We start from the raw sequence: 15,857 nt of genomic DNA, 5'->3' as shown, positions 1-15,857 counted from the left end.
CCAAGTGGGCTGTCATATGCCTTTTACTGAGGAGTGGCTTCCACCTGGCCACTCTACCATAAAGGCCTGATTGATGGAGAGATGGTTGTCCTTCTGGGAGGTTCTCCCATTTCCACCCCGACCAAGGCCCCTGTCCCCCGATTGCTCAGTTTGGCCGGGCGGCCAGCTCTAGGAAGAGTCTTGGTGGTTAAAAACTTCTTCCATTTAAGAATGATGGAGTTCCCTGTGTTCTTGGGGACCTTCGTTTTGTTATTATGGGGTATTGTGTTTAGATTGAGGAAAATAATTTAATCAGTTTTAGAATAAGGCTGTAATGTAACAAAATGTGAAAAAAAGGAAGGGGTCTGAATACATCCTGAATGCACTGGAAATAGAACAAAAATATAAACACAACAGGTTTAAGTTGTAATATTTTTGATTGTCATCTAAATTGCTGTGAAATATCTTCACAATGGTTCTCTATGCTATACTTGCTTGTTTTGTCACAAACTGAAATCCCTCAGTTTGACGCAACTTTTGTCCCTCAGTCAAGTATTGCAGTTCAAGCACAGCTTGAACTACAAAGACCAGGGAGCTTTTTGAAAGCCTCATAAAGAAGGGCAGTGATTGGTAGATGGATAACAATAACAAATCAGACATGGAATGTCTTTTTTATAGCATGGTCAAGTTAAATAGGCTGTGGACTATGTATTAAACCACCAAGACACATGAAAGGTACAGTTATCCCTCTGAACTGAGCTGCAGGACAGGAATGAAGCTGCTCAGGAATGTCACCATGAGGCCATTGGTGATTTTAAAACCGCTACAGTGTTCAATGGCTGTGATTGATTGGGGAAAACAACTGAGGATGGCTCAATAACATTGGTAACTCTTTACTTTACACCCAGTGTCATAACACGGTCATAATCATTTCATAATATTATAACAGTCATGACCCATATATTTTCACAGGTTGTGACATATTGTGTTATTTTATGGCTGGTTATGACACCTACCTGTTTCAACTCACATTTATTCAAATATTTTTTTGTTGTTGTAATGTATTATTTATTGTCAAGTTTTGTTCATCATATTTTTAATAACTTGTAGAAAATACACTTTATGACACTGTCAAGAAGCATCATAATAATATAAACCAGATAGGCCTAACACATGCATGTCCTTATATCAGTCCTTAGTCAAAAAGAGGGTGTCTTTTTTTTCCCCTGCTCCTGTAAATTCTGCTCCTTCATTCATCCCAGTCGTCAGCAACAGAGAATTGGAATAGGTGCATGTGTGACAATTGTGTGTGAAATTACAATCATTTAATATGGTCAATTTCAAATATGGGCACTTTTGTGTAACAAATATACTGTTGACACGTAGGCTATGGTGTAATCTGGAATGTTATGCTTTGTGGGTAGGTTTTGTGGGTTTTAACACTCTTATGTAGGTGTCGTACCCAGCCATAAAATAACACAATAGAAGTCACGACAGGTCTAAATATGTGTCATGACAGTATGATGACAAGTTATGTCAGCTGTTATGAAATGTCTTGCCGTGTCATAATGTGTTATGATGCTGGGTGTCAAGTCAAATGACCTAAATTGATTTTTTTTAGGATAAAAAGAAACTGGATGGAGCTAAGCACAGGCAAAATCCTAGAGGAAAACCTGCTTCAGTCTGCTTACACCAGAGGCTGGTAGAGGAATTCACCTTTTAGCAGGACAATAACCTAAATCCCAAAGCCAAATCTACACTGGAGTTGCTTACCAGGAAGACTGTGAATGTTCCTGAGTGGCCAAGTTACAGTTTTGACTTAAACCTGCTTGAAAATATAACGCTAAGACTTGAAAATTGCTAGAGCTTGAAGAAAAAAGGGATGGGCAAATATTGCACAATTTGAAGACCTTCCCAAGAAGACAGCTGTAATCAATGCCAAAGATGTTTCTAACATATTGACTCAGAGAGCTGAATATTTGCGCAAAGACCATATTTTAGTGATACCATTTTATTCACACAGCGTTTTTTCATATATATTTTTTAGATTGTTGACAATTAAATACATTTTAATCCCAGTTTAACACAAAATGTGAAGACATCTAAGGGGTCTGAACACTTTGGCAAGATGCTGTAAATCCCTGAGGAAGTAGAAGAACACAGTATAATCTTTTATTAATTTATTTGAGGCTTCTGTAGGACACTTAGGTTCTGTTTGAGCAAACATGATAACTCTGTTAGATGATCACAGTGGGGGCAATCATCACATTAAACCAAGCGAGTGATGAAATATTCTCAGGGGACTACACTAGGTAGCTTCCCCCCGGAGAGAAATATAGATACAGACCTGAGACTCCATCTCTCCCGGAGTTCATTAGAATAGATCCAAATAGCCTTGTGTACTGGCGTGTCCCTAGCAAACACTCCTGGATGTATTTGTCAGGTCTTTTGGGGTCTGATCCTGGTAGTGTTGTGGTTGATGTAACTCTATAATGAAAGAGAAGAGGGCCCTTGTTTTCTCTCCTGTACTGCTATTGGAAATTGGATGACGCTTATCAAAAACCCTGATCAAATAGAGAGATTCTGGGGCTGAACGTGTCAAGTATCTCTGAGTGGGAGTGCTGATCTTGGATCAGGTTTACCCCTGCCCATGTAATGTAATTAGTTGTGATCTAAAGGCAAACCTGATCTGAAATCAGCACTCCTACTCTGAGATGCTTGATACATACAGCCCTGACCTCTGGGTAAAGGGATCACTTTGACCCATGGACCTGCCTCTGGATTGGAATCACATTTTGTTTTGAGTCATTTTGGATTTGACTCACACTTGCTGGAGAAGTGTAATCTCTCTTAGCTTTGGTATTGTTATCATGCCTTTTCACAGCACTACAAAGAGCAACCCCAGAGTGGGTTGTCAGAATGCACACATACAAGCACTAGATACCGAGCATAACAATTAAAGGGCCAAATGAAAGGCTTTTATCTTGTTTTTCTCTCATGCAAATGCACCATTCTGTCCATTTCTCCTCACAAAAGGACTGGCATAAAGAAGGAAATTCACAGTCTTTTTCTTGGTGTTATTCAATCTCTTTCTCACCGCCACACTCACTCTCCTCCTTTCTCAGGCTAAAGGGTGATCTTGCCTATAATTACAAGGGGCCAAGGACAAAGGATGACATCGTAGAATTCGCCAACAGGGTAGCAGGGTAAGTCGTAGGACTCTTACCATATGCGCTGTTGCTTCAACATCTCTTATGGGTGATATAAATGAATACATAATCACTTATGTAAGTCTATATGAATAGATATGATCGGACAAAAATGACTATACATGCCCTGAATACTGTGGTCTTCTAAACAGGACATTATGCTGTATGGGCTACACATAGGACATTACGCTGTATGGGAACTCTATACAACAAATGTCTCCCCCTTAGAATGCAGTGAAGTTCCAGGGCGCAGTGGTCTAGGGCACTGCATCGCAGTGCTAGCTGTGCCACCAGAGACTCTGGGTTCGCGCCCAGGCTCTGTTGCAACCGGCCACGACCGGGAGGTCCATGGGGTGACGCACAATTGGCCTAGCGTCGTCCGGGTTAGGGAGGGTTTGGCCGGGTAGGGAGTTGGGAGTTGTAGCGATGAGACAAGATAGTAACTACTAACAATTGGATGGGGAGAAAAAGGGTGTGACATTTTTTTATTTGTTTTAATAAATGTAAAAAAGAATGCAGTGAAATTCCACCCTAGCCCTTTAAAGTCTCTTCAAATGCCAGTCAGTAGCTTAGCCTGAGGGGATTCCTTTCTATCGGGAAAATCCAAACTAGACCCATGATGACTGATCAGTCGGAATGGTGGGTCAAAGACCTGGCTGGGTTTTTACCTCTGACTGCATGCTTCTGCGATGTTCACTAGATGGCACCAGAACCATACACATTAAACTAGAGTTCAACTAGAAAAGAAACATGGCCGTGTTCAGTAGGCAGTCCGTAGCAATAAATAAATTAGTGTTCTAATATGAGATGTTCAGGTTAGTTCCTCTCTGTTTCACTTTGTTTGTAAACGTTTTCTCAACTCAAGGCAATTAACTAATGGCAAACACATTATCTTATAATCCAAACTATAGTGTTTCTGTTTGTGTGATTGTCTTCTGTCCTCTTCAGGCCAGCAGTCCGAGCACTTCCAAGCAAGCAGATGTTTGACCATATGATGAAGAGACATGACGTGCTCTTTGTATACTTCGGCGGGGAGTCTCCACTCAAGGTAGGGGCTCTGGAAGTTTCTCTGGTCCAGACAGAGCATAACCTCCAAGTGTGGAGTGAGAGTGTTAACAATATGTAGCAATATAATATGTGCAAAGTTGTTTTGACCCAATACCTTCAGACATTTTGAGTGAAAAATATAAAAATCAACAAACATTTATGTTAAGTAATTCGGTGCATGAAATCATAGTAGGATTCATATTCTCCCAGTGTGATCATGGGAATTTGTTAACGATACATTTATTCCAGTCAGTTCAAGTAGGTTATTTGCCATTCAGAGGTGTAAAAAGAAATTGTAATTCTTGGTTGGAGCTCTCGCATAGTACACATTATATAGTAAGACGATCCATACTACATTGGCGTATTGGTTAGCTACCATCCTGATTTAACTGTGCTTTCTGAGTAATTCGATATGCATTCCCCCCCATATGTTTATCACTTCTCTGTGGGTCTGAAATGTTATCTTAACATCCAATCAATGCCACTGAAAGCTGTCATGGCATTTAGCTAGAATTTATTGATTGGATCATAAAGCTCCTGCCCACACCGCTGCTGCCAAGCGCTCTCAGAGTGAGGAAAGGCCCATTTATACAACGTGCTAGACGACCTTGATAAATGTCCCAAACCAAGTTAACACAGAGGGCAATTCTCAGGGAAGAAGAAGCTTGCAACCTGTGTTTTCTCGTTTGCAGGAGAAGTATATCGACATGGCTGCGGAGCTGATTGTGTATACGTACTTCTTCTCTGCGTCTGAAGACGTCTTACCAGAGGTAACGGCCTTGAGAATGTGGCATGTCCCCTGGCTCTTCAGCTAGGTTGTTTCCCCACATAACATTTCAGAGAGGAGAACTTATCAACGGCGCATTTGAAAGTTTCATTCTCATCACTTTTCTAATGATTGTTGTGATTTAGATGATTGTTTTAGTCGTATAGCTAGCTAGTCGAACACAAGGCAGAACTCACAAGTGAACGTCCAGGAGTGCTGCTGTGACATTCTCCATGCAGTATGATATAGTAAATGCCATAGGGACAGTGAAGCCTGCGAGCATGCTGCTTTTGCAGGTTTATTTGGCATGAGGTCCACAGTTTGCTAGGATGGCTTGCCGCCAATAGGACTGCTGTCTCGTATGGTTCTGGTGCCCATAAATTAAGAAAGTAAGGGATGATTTATGGAATTCGCTTTGAATTATGTGTTTTTATGTGTTTTCACCATCTAGTCAGTGACTTTGCCAGAGCTTCCATCAGTCGTAGTCTTCAAGGACGGGGCCTACTTTACCTATGATGGTAAGTATCTGGTCGGGGCTACAGGGCTGGGGTGGTGGGTGATACGCTTGAGTAATATTTTGTTTGCGCTTTCCAAATAGTTTTCTAATTTTCTGTTTTAACTGCCTATGGCTTGTCATAAAATGTTCTCTTGGAGTAACTATGTGTGATATTGGCCTTTGAGGACCATCTTTTCCTTAGAAAGGAGGTCAGTCTAATTTGGGCAAGGCAAGGGTGCCATTTTCTCCTTTGTTCCCCCCCTCTCCTCCTCCTCTCCTCCCCCTCTACTAGCCTTGTTTGCTCAGGCTTTGTTTCTCCAGTCTTAAACCAGAGTGTCTGTTCTTTCATCTTTCATCCGGCTTCACCACACTGCCTTTTGAAGTGGTGACTCCTCCATTATAAAGCGGTTCGGCTCTTCCCACTATCGCCTCTGTGGTCAGGCCAGTGATGTCGTGGTGGTGGCTTTCTCTGGGCAGACACAGAGCAGGCAAAGGAACAGGGAAGGGGGAGGGATGGCTGGATGGTGGATATAACTGAGTGGGCGTGGGATGGTGGGAGACCACAGTGCAGTCCAGAGGAACCAGGGTGGGCTGGGCTTCCATCTGGGACTGACTGACTGACTCGGCCATGTCTGAGTCAGAGCTGCCCAGTAAAGTCAAGTCGGAAAGAATGATATGCTATAGCCACCAATACAGTTCAGAGCCCCCTCAGCGTATGAGCACCAGCTCGCCACATTCTTGCATCACTTCCTCTATACCGCCACCGAGCGTTTCGGGAGGGAGGCGAAAACGGAAGAGCAGCGCGTCCAGGCACAGGCCGACAACAAAGGGGCCCCAGTAGTGTATGTTGGGGAGGTTAGGCGCTCTGTGAAGGGCCCGCAGAACAAAATCCATCCCCTGGTTTGGCTCTGGTCCAGCCTGGCACTGGATGTCTGTCTGTTCCACCTGGCTGTTCCAAAATGGGTGCTTCCGGCACCAGAAGTCCAGCAGGAGGCGGTCTCCACATCGGACGGTCACCACGAAAATACCACACTCCAGCGAGTCCTCTAGGACCCTGATAACGAGGATGTTCTGTATGGCTTGCATCGCCATGGTTACTGCAGGAGATAAGCTAGGGAAATCAGAGCCGGAGCAACAAGATATGACAGATGATTGGCTTTTTTCTGAACATGCAGCTTGGTTATCTCACTCCACTGGAAAACATAAGTGGTTCTAGGATAGATAACATATTTTTATTACTTAAGTTTAAAAAATATATATATTTTACATTCTACACTTCATCTTTAGACATTTGGAAACAGAGGGGGTAGACAGGCAAGTGGGAGAACAGTAGAATCCCGGTCTCCGGTGGGGAACTGTTACTCTGCACAATGAAAAGGATTTTGAAGGCTGTTACTTCAAGATCAACAGTAGCACATAATGCAACAGTAAAATTGGAATGGTAAAATCTCATTTTGATTGGTAAACACATCTCATAGTGCTTCTAAGAGAAATGCTCTAGTCGGTATAATGACCTAAAAGCCTTTCCAATAATACCTTGTATTTAGTCGGTGTGATGCATATTTTACCTGAATCCTCCTCAGCATGGTCCCTGGTTTGGGAGTCCTGCCATTGGTGCTCTGCTCTGGGCTGTGCTCTGCCTAATAGGCGAGTTCCTCTAATGTAGCAGAGCAGCCACTGAAATTATGTTCACATTCTCTCTGGTGCTCTATGACACATTTTTACTGCATGTGTTGGGCTACTTCCCAAATGGCACCCTATTATCTATGTAGTGCATAGGGCTCTGGTCAAAACTAGTGCACTATATAGGGAATAGGGTACATTTTGGGACATACACACAATATCTCCCCTCCACCACATATGCAAGATACTATCATCACCAGACGGTCAGAATTTGCATTGAACATAGGGACATTTACAACTACATGCAATCAGCTCATTCAAATATGAGACTAGTACGTCACCATTTACTGTATATTCTAGTTGTGTTATGAATAGCTGTGGGGTTTAGCTTGGACACGTATATTGGCTTGCTTTTGTGATAATTCCAGTGTCTATTTGTACATGTATAATGTTTTGTGTTAATTCCTGTTTGTACACTCATTGCCAGAATTTGAAATGGTCAACAACAGAACACCCCTTCAGTATTCCCACACCTCCGTTTTAGTGTTGTCCAAATACGGCAGCCCCACTTTGTGTAAACACTATTTGACGTAATGCCATAAAGCTCTGATCGGCTTGCTGCACAGAACAAACAACCTAGCAGTCCATTTTGGAGCATGAACGCTCCCACAGAATACAAGTAATAATAATTATTTTCATTTTACAGAATAATCTGCGCATAAAATAAAAATGGGAAAAAATTGACACTAGACATGGCAACTGACACAAAGAACACAGCTGGCGCTACAATGACACCAAGGAGCACAGCTATCGTCAAAGCCTTCCTAAAGAGAAAGGTCCCCCAAGGAGCAGAGCTTGGTCCTGGGGGCTTGGCAGGCTATCACTTGACCCGAGGGTGGGGTTAATGGCGGAGAACAGTTTGTTAAGATAAGGAGGGGCATTGTCATAAATACACAGGACAGTCAGCAGGAGGGTTTTAATTTCAATCTGAAATGAGACTGGGAGCCAGTGCAGAGATGCCAGTATGGGGGTGATGTGATGGTGTTTCCGCACTCTCATCAGGATCCTGGCAGTGTTGTTCTGGATGTTTTGGAGCTTCTGGAGACTCCCGCCAGGGATCCCGATGAGTGCGTTGCAATAGTCCAGCCTTGAAGAGATAAAGGCATGGTTGAGCTTCTCTGCATCAGACTGAGTGTGGGTGGGATGGAGTTTGGCAATGTTCTTGAGGTGATAGAATTAGGCTTTACACAGTTGTTTGATGTGGTTGTCAAAGGTCAGTGAGGAATCAAGCTTTACACACAGATTGGAGGTGTGTTATTGGTGTGTTATTGGTTATTTGCTGTTCAGTTGCTTCATCCATCCCTTTATCTCAAAGCAGGTGTTCAGGCGGCACATGCATCATAGGGACTTGGGGCAGTTTTTACTGACAGCTGGGCAGTGGTGTAAATAACTTAAAAGTACAAATATTTTAAAGTGCTACTGAAATCTTTTTCTTCTTTCAAGTAGTATTTTACTGGGTGACTTATCTTTACTTTTATGCAAGTATGAGAATTAGGTACTTTTTCCACCACTGCAGCTGGGTGTCATCAGCATAGCAGTGGAATGAAATTCCATGCAGGGTAATGAAACAACCGAGGGGGATTGGTCCAAGAACCGATCCTTGTGGGACACTGCACAGTTGGTGTGGTGGGTCCGGGACCTGGACCCACCTAGCGACACATACTCAATCCTGTCTGGGTGGAACTAGCTCAGAGCTGGTGGTCCAGATATTCCGATGGTGTCCCGGAGGCATTCCAGGAGGGTGGGGTGGTCGACAGCGTCAAACGCTGCTCTCAAGTCCAGGAGGATCAGGAGACGCGGAGTGCCTGCATCAGCTGCCATCAGCAGGTTGTTGGTGACCCTGAGTAGGGCTGTTTCAGTACTGTGGTGTTGGCTGGAAACCTGACTGGAACTTCTAAAACAGGATATTCTGATTGAGATGGTCCTGGAGCTGTACAGAAACCACTTTTTCCAACACCTTGGAGAGAAAGGGGAGGTTGGGTATTGGCCTGTAATTGGTTAGCACTTCTGGGTCTAGGGTGGGCTTCTTCAGAAGACCGCTGATGACAGTGGTCTTAAATGCAGGTGGGACACTGCCAGATTGGAGGGAGTGGTTAACAATCTGGGTTATCAGTGCAGGGATGCATGGTTTGAGCAGGGCTTTTGGAATAGGATCCAAGGTACAGGAGTAGGTTTTCATTAATACCTCCCTGGGTCAATGAAACAGGAGAGGGGCTGAGGTGGCGTTCGTGGAGGGTCGAGGGAGGGAGGCGATGGAGTAGTAGAGCAGGAGATGAAAGATTTGATGTTGCTAACCTTTGTTTTAAAAAAAAGTAAATGAAGCTGTTACACTGCTCTTCTGCTGTCTCCATCTGGGACTGGGTTTTCAAAAGATGGTTTATGGTGGGAAACCGGTGCTTTCAGTTTCCAGGATTTTTATTGATGAGGTTGGAGTAGAATGTTGACCGCCCCTCTTTCATGGCCTTGGAATAGGCTGTATGGTGCTCTTGAAAGGCCCATTTGTGGACAATAAAGTCTGAGTTTCTGAGATGCCGTTCCATGATGTGACCAGTGGATTTAGTTTTTCTCAGTTCTGGAGTAAACCAGGGAGCTAAGCGAGCGAATGCGATGTCGTAATATTTCAAGGTCAAGCACACTGCTCAGGGATTGGTTGTAAACCTCCACAGTTTCATTCACTGACGAAAAAGCTGGAGGAGACAGGTTCAAGATGTCCTCTGACAAGCTGGCTGGGTCGATGTTTTTCCAGTTCTGGAAACACATGCTTGGACTTGGTTAAAGGGGAAGGGATGTCAAGTCCAGTGCGACAACCTTGTGGTCAGACACACTAAGGTCATATGTCGTTGATTGGGGCAGAGTCCGTGATGACCAGGTCAAGTGTCCCCACAGGTGTGCGTGGTGGCATCAACAAGTAGCTTCAGGTCAACTCAGAAACTCAGCAGTAGTGACATAAGGGAGAGTCAACGTGGATGTTGAAGTCTCCTAGAATCACAATGTTGGCTGAGGTGGAGTAGAGCGTTTGGATTTTACAGCGAGACATACAAAAGAGCACAGTTCAGGCAGGTGGGACCTTTTCAGTTCAACTTGGCATATGATGGCCATGCCAGTGCTGAGGAAGGTGGGCATGCCTTATTTATGGCTGAGTAGACCCTAGGCTGATGCCAGGTTTCAGTTAGGCACATGTCAAGCTCCTTGTCTACTACGTGGTTGTGCAGCAGGAGGGATTTATTAGTGAGAGACTAGACAATAAATGGTTCCATTCTGATAGGCAAGGGAGCTGTAGATGGAACAGGAGCTGCATGAAGTGTCTGAAGAGGTACTGAAATCCACTCTGCGTTTTCAGATTTGCCTTGTGGGTCTCGCGGTGTTTCCAACTGCCTGAGGAGCAGCCCGCGGAGACGTGGCCAGTGTCTTTTGTCATCCATCTCCGGTGGGCATGTTGTACTGCACTCACTGGGCGTGCACACACAACACTTTAGTTTGAGTAATAGTTTCCTAACCCCTTCTGTGTAGTGAATGAGGGTTGCTGCTGTTTCTGAGTCTTTGTTCCAGCCTGAAAGAAAATTAGATGATGCTCTTTGAAGATTTGGGCTGGTTTTCGAATCCGAACAATTAGCTAGTTGATTAAAGGAGTTGATAAAAATAAACTAACTTGTTGGTAAAAATAAATGTGTTCAATACTTGATTAGCTATAAAAATATATATATATATTAAAAACAATGCACATAATATGAACAAATAAAACAAATCATTACGGATACATTAGCAGGAGTAAACTACACAGGCTGCCATTAGGCGCCATGGCAACCAAAAAGTACAGGGGTTCATCCATTTTTAACCTCCTAAGTGCTCCGATTTGGAAGTTTGACAAAGTTCTACCCAACTTTGATAATGTTACAGACTGTATATACTGTACAGGAGAAGTGTTTTGACTCCTAGAGATGGAGTTTTTAATCTTACATAAAGTCTGTGTTCAGTGAAAGATAATGGGCTGCATGCTAGACTTGAACATGGTTATAATGAAGACCGAAATAGACGCTAGACAGTAGGGTTACTAGTTTGTTCTTCTCTCTGTCTCCAGCCTTTTGACATCTTTTTTTCCTTTCCCCTTGTTAAAGCTGAGCTCATATATTGCATACTGTTAATGAGATCATATCAACAATGTCTCGCTTGGCTGTACATGGAACATTTCAGCAGTTTTATGCTTATATAGCCAGTTATGTGGTGCGGTTTATGGTATTACAGCCTGGAAGCCCTGCATAAAGGCAAGATTCGTTTGCAAATGTTTCAGTGGGAGTACGTCAGTGAGGTGCGACGAATGAATGGGTTTATATGAATGTGTTGGCTAGATAACCTGCTCTTAAGGACGACAGAACTTTGGTAATGATCAAATCAAAGTTTATTTGTCACGTGCGCCAAATACAACAGGTAGACCTTACAGTGAAATGCTTACTTACAGGCTCTAACCAATGGTGCGGGGAAAAAAAGTGTGTGTGTGTAGGTAAGTACAGAAATAAACCAATAGTAAAAAGACATTTGAAAAAAGAGTAGCAAGGCTATATACAGACACCTGTTAGTCAGGCTTATTGAGGTAGTATGTACATGTAGGTATGGTTAAAGTGACTATGCATATATGATGAACAGAGAGTAGCAGAAGCGTAAAAAGAGGGGTTGGTGGGTGGTGGGACACAATGCAGATAGCCCGGTTAGCCAATGTGCGGGAGACCTGGTTGGTCGGGCCAATTTAGGTAGTATGTACATGAATGTATAGTTAAAGTGACTATGCATATAAGATAAACAGAGAGTAGCAGCAGCGCAAAAGAGGGGTTGGGGTGGCACACAATACAAATAGTCCGGGTAACCATTTGGTTACCTGTTCAGGAATAGGCTTTGTCGTGCCCTTTTCACGACTGTCTTGGTGTGTTTGGACCATTCTAGTTTGTTGTTGATGTGGACTCCAAGGAATTTGAAGCTCTCAACCTGCTCCTCTACAGCCCCATCGATGAGAATGGGGACGTGCTCAGTGCTCCTTTTCCTGTGGTCCACAATCATCTCCTTAGTCTTGGTTACTTTGAGGGATAGATTGTTATTCTGGCACCACCCGGCCAGATCTCTGACATCCTCCCTATAGGCTGTCTTGTCGGTGATCAGGCCTAACCCTGTTGTATCGTCAGCTAACTTAATGATGGTGTTGGAGTCGTGCCTGGCCATGCAGTCGTGGGTGAACAGGGAGTACAGGAGGGGACTGACCCCTGGGGAACTCCAGTGTTGAGGATCAGCGTGGCAGATGTGTTGCTACCTACCCTCACCACCTGGGGGCGGCCTGTCAGGAAGTCCAGGATCCAGTTGCAGAGGGAGGTGTTTAGTCCCAGAATCCTTAGCTTGGTGATGAGCTTTGAGGAGACTATGGTGTTGAACACTGAGCTGTAGCCAATGAACAGCATTCTCACATATAGTGCCTTGCGAAAGTATTCGGCCCCCTTGAACTTTGCGACCTTTTGTCACATTTCAGGCTTCAAACATAAAGATATAAAACTGTATTTTTTTGTGAAGAATCAACAACAAGTGGGACACAATCATGACGTGGAACGACATTTATTGGATATTTCAAACTTTTTTAACAAATCAAAAACTGAAAAATTGGGCGTGCAAAATTATTCAGCCCCTTTACTTTCAGTGCAGCAAACTCTCTCCAGATGTTCAGTGAGGATCTCTGAATGATCCAATGTTGACCTAAATGACTAATGATGATAAATACAATCCACCTGTGTCTCCGTATAAATGCACCTGCACTGTGATAGTCTCAGAGGTCCGTTAAAAGCGCAGAGAGCATCATGAAGAACAAGGAACACACCAGGCAGGTCCGAGATACTGTTGTGAAGAAGTTTAAAGCCGGATTTGGATACAAAAAGATTTCCCAAGCTTTAAACATCTCAAGGAGCACTGTGCAAGCGATAATATTGAAATGGAAGGAGTATCAGACCACTGCAAATCTACCAAGACCTGGCCGTCCCTCTAAACTTTCAGCTCATACAAGGAGAAGACTGATCAGAGATGCAGCCAAGAGGCCCATGATCACTCTGGATGAACTGCAGAGATCTACAGCTGAGGTGGGAGACTCTGTCCATAGGACAACAATCAGTCGTATATTGCACAAATCTGGCCTTTATGGAAGAGTGGCAAGAAGAAAGCCATTTCTTAAAGATATCCAAAGTGTCGTTTAAAGTTTGCCACAAGCCACCTGGGAGACACACCAAACATGTGGAAGAAGGTGCTCTGGTCAGATGAAACCAAAATTGAACTTTTTGGCAACAATGCAAAACGTTATGTTTGGCGTAAAAGCAACACAGGTGAACACACCATCCCCACTGTCAAACATGGTGGTGGCAGCATCATGGTTTGGGCCTGCTTTTCTTTAGCAGGGACAGGGAAGATGGTTAAAATTGATGGGAAGATGGATGCAGCCAAATACAGGACCATTCTGGAAGAAAACCTGATGGAGTCTGCAAAAGACCTGAGACTGGGACGGAGAATTGTCTTCCAACAAGACAATGATCCAAAACATAAAGCAAAATCTACAATGGAATGGTTCAAAAATAAACATATCCAGGTGTTAGAATGGCCAAGTCAAAGTCCAGACCTGAATCCAATGGAGAATCTGTGGAAAGAACTGAAAACTGCTGTTCACAAATGCTGTCCATCCAACCTCACTGAGCTCGAGCTGTTTTGCAAGTAGGAATGGGAAAAAATGTCAGTCTCTCGATGTGCAAAACTGATAGAGACATACCCCAAGCAACTTACAGCTGTAATCGCAGCAAAAGGTGGCGCTACAAAGTATTAACTTAAGGGGGCTGAATAATTTTGCACGCCCAATTTTTCAGTTTTTGATTTGTTAAAAAAGTTTGAAATATCCAATAAATGTCGTTCCACTTCATGATTGTGTCTCACTTGTTGTTGATTCTTCACAAAAAAATACAGTTTTATATCTTTATGTTTGAAGCCTGAAATGTGGCAAAAGGTCGCAAAGTTCAAGGGGGCCAAATACTTTCGCAAGGCACTGTAGGTGTTCCTTTTGTCCAGGTGTGAAAGGGCAGTGTGGAGTGCAATAGAGATATCATCATCTGTGGATCTGTTTGGGCGGTATGCAAATTGGATTGGGTCTAGGGTTTCTGGGATAATGGTGTTGATGTGAGCCATGACCAGCCTTTCAAAGCACTTCATGACTACGGACGTGAGTGCTACGGGTCTGTAGTCATTTAGGCAGGTTGCCTTTGTGTTCTTGGGCACAGGGACTATGGTGGTCTGCTTGAAGCATGTTGGTATTACAGACTCAATCAGGGACATGTTGAAAATGTTGGTGAAGACACCTGTCAGTTGGTCAGCACATGCCCGGAGCACACGTCCTGGTAATCTGTCTGGCCCCGCAGCCTTGTGTATGTTGACCTGTTTAAAGGTCTTACTCACGTCGGCTACGGAGAGCGTGATCACACAGTCGTCCGGAACAGCTGATGCTCTCGTGCATGCCTCAGTGTTGCTTGCCTCGAAGTGATTTAGCTCGTCTGGTAGGCTCGTGTCACTGGGCAGCTCGCGGCTGTGCTTCCCTTTGTAGTCTGTAATAGTTTGCAAGCCCTGCCGCATCCGTCGAGCGTCGGAGCCGGTGTAGTATGATTCAATCTTAGCCCTGTATTGACGCTTTGCCTGTTTGATGGTTCGTCCCAGGGCATAGCGTGATTTCTTGTAAGCTTCCGGGCTAGAGTCCCGCACCTTGAAAGCGGCAGCTCTACCCTTTAGCTCACTGCGAATGTTGACTGTAATCCATGGCTTCTGGTTGGGGTATGTACGTACAGTCACTGTGGGGACGATGTCTTCAATGCACTTATTGATAAAGCCAGTTACTGATGTGGTGTACTCCTCAATGTCATCAGAAGAATCCCGGAACATGTTCCAGTCTGTGATAGCAAAGCAGTCCTGTAGTTTAGCATCTGCTTCATCTGACCATTTTTTTATAGACCGAGTCACTGATGCTTCCTGATTTAATTTTTGCTTGTAAGCCGAAATCAGGAGGATAGAGTTGTGGTCGGATTTACCAAATGGAGGGTGAGGGAGAGCTTTGTACGCGTCTCTGTGTGTGGGGTACAGGTGATCTAGAATTTATTTCCCTCTGGTGGCACATTTAACATGTTGATAGAGATTTGGTAGAACTGATTTAAGTTTCCCTACATTAAAGTCTCCGGCCACTAGGAAGCGCCGCCTCTGGGTGAGTGGTTTCCTGTTTGCTTATTTCCTTATACAGCTGACTGAGTGCGGTCTTAATGCCAGCATCTGTCTGTGGTGGTAAATAAACAGCCACGAAAAGTATAGCTGAGAACTCTCTAGGCAAGTAGTGTGGCCTGCAGTTTATCACAATATACTGTACTTCAGGCGAGCAAAATCTAGAGACTTCCTTAGATTTCGTGCACCAGCTGTTGTTTATAAATATGCACAGACCGCCCCCCTTCTCGTCTTACCGGAGTGTGCTGTTCTATCCTGCCGGTGCAGCGTGTATCCCGCTAGCTGAATATCCATGTTGTCATTCAGCCACAATTCCGTGAAGCATAGGATATTACAGTTTTTGATGTCCATTTGGTAGGATATTTGTGATCTTACCTCGTCTAGTTTATTTTCCAATGATTGCACGTTG

General features: G+C 43.9%; 1 protein-coding gene across 2 annotated transcripts in view; it reads left to right on the top strand.

The window, feature by feature from the left end:
- Positions 1–15,857, top strand: part of LOC110489884 (protein disulfide-isomerase TMX3) — a 66,936-nt gene that overhangs the window by 11,832 nt on the left and 39,247 nt on the right. For both annotated transcript variants that reach the window (XM_021562842.2, XM_036944148.1), the window contains exons 6-9: positions 3,105–3,185; positions 4,137–4,236; positions 4,928–5,005; positions 5,453–5,519. In XM_021562842.2, coding sequence (XP_021418517.2) covers positions 3,105–3,185; positions 4,137–4,236; positions 4,928–5,005; positions 5,453–5,519 — 326 coding nt within the window. The remainder of the gene's footprint in view (positions 1–3,104; positions 3,186–4,136; positions 4,237–4,927; positions 5,006–5,452; positions 5,520–15,857) is intronic.

Source organism: Oncorhynchus mykiss, chromosome 15 (genome assembly GCF_013265735.2).
Source record: "Oncorhynchus mykiss isolate Arlee chromosome 15, USDA_OmykA_1.1, whole genome shotgun sequence".
Taxonomy (NCBI): Eukaryota; Metazoa; Chordata; class Actinopteri; order Salmoniformes; family Salmonidae; genus Oncorhynchus; species Oncorhynchus mykiss.
Note: the sequence above shows the minus strand (reverse complement) of the source record. Positions and strands in the feature narration are given on the sequence as shown.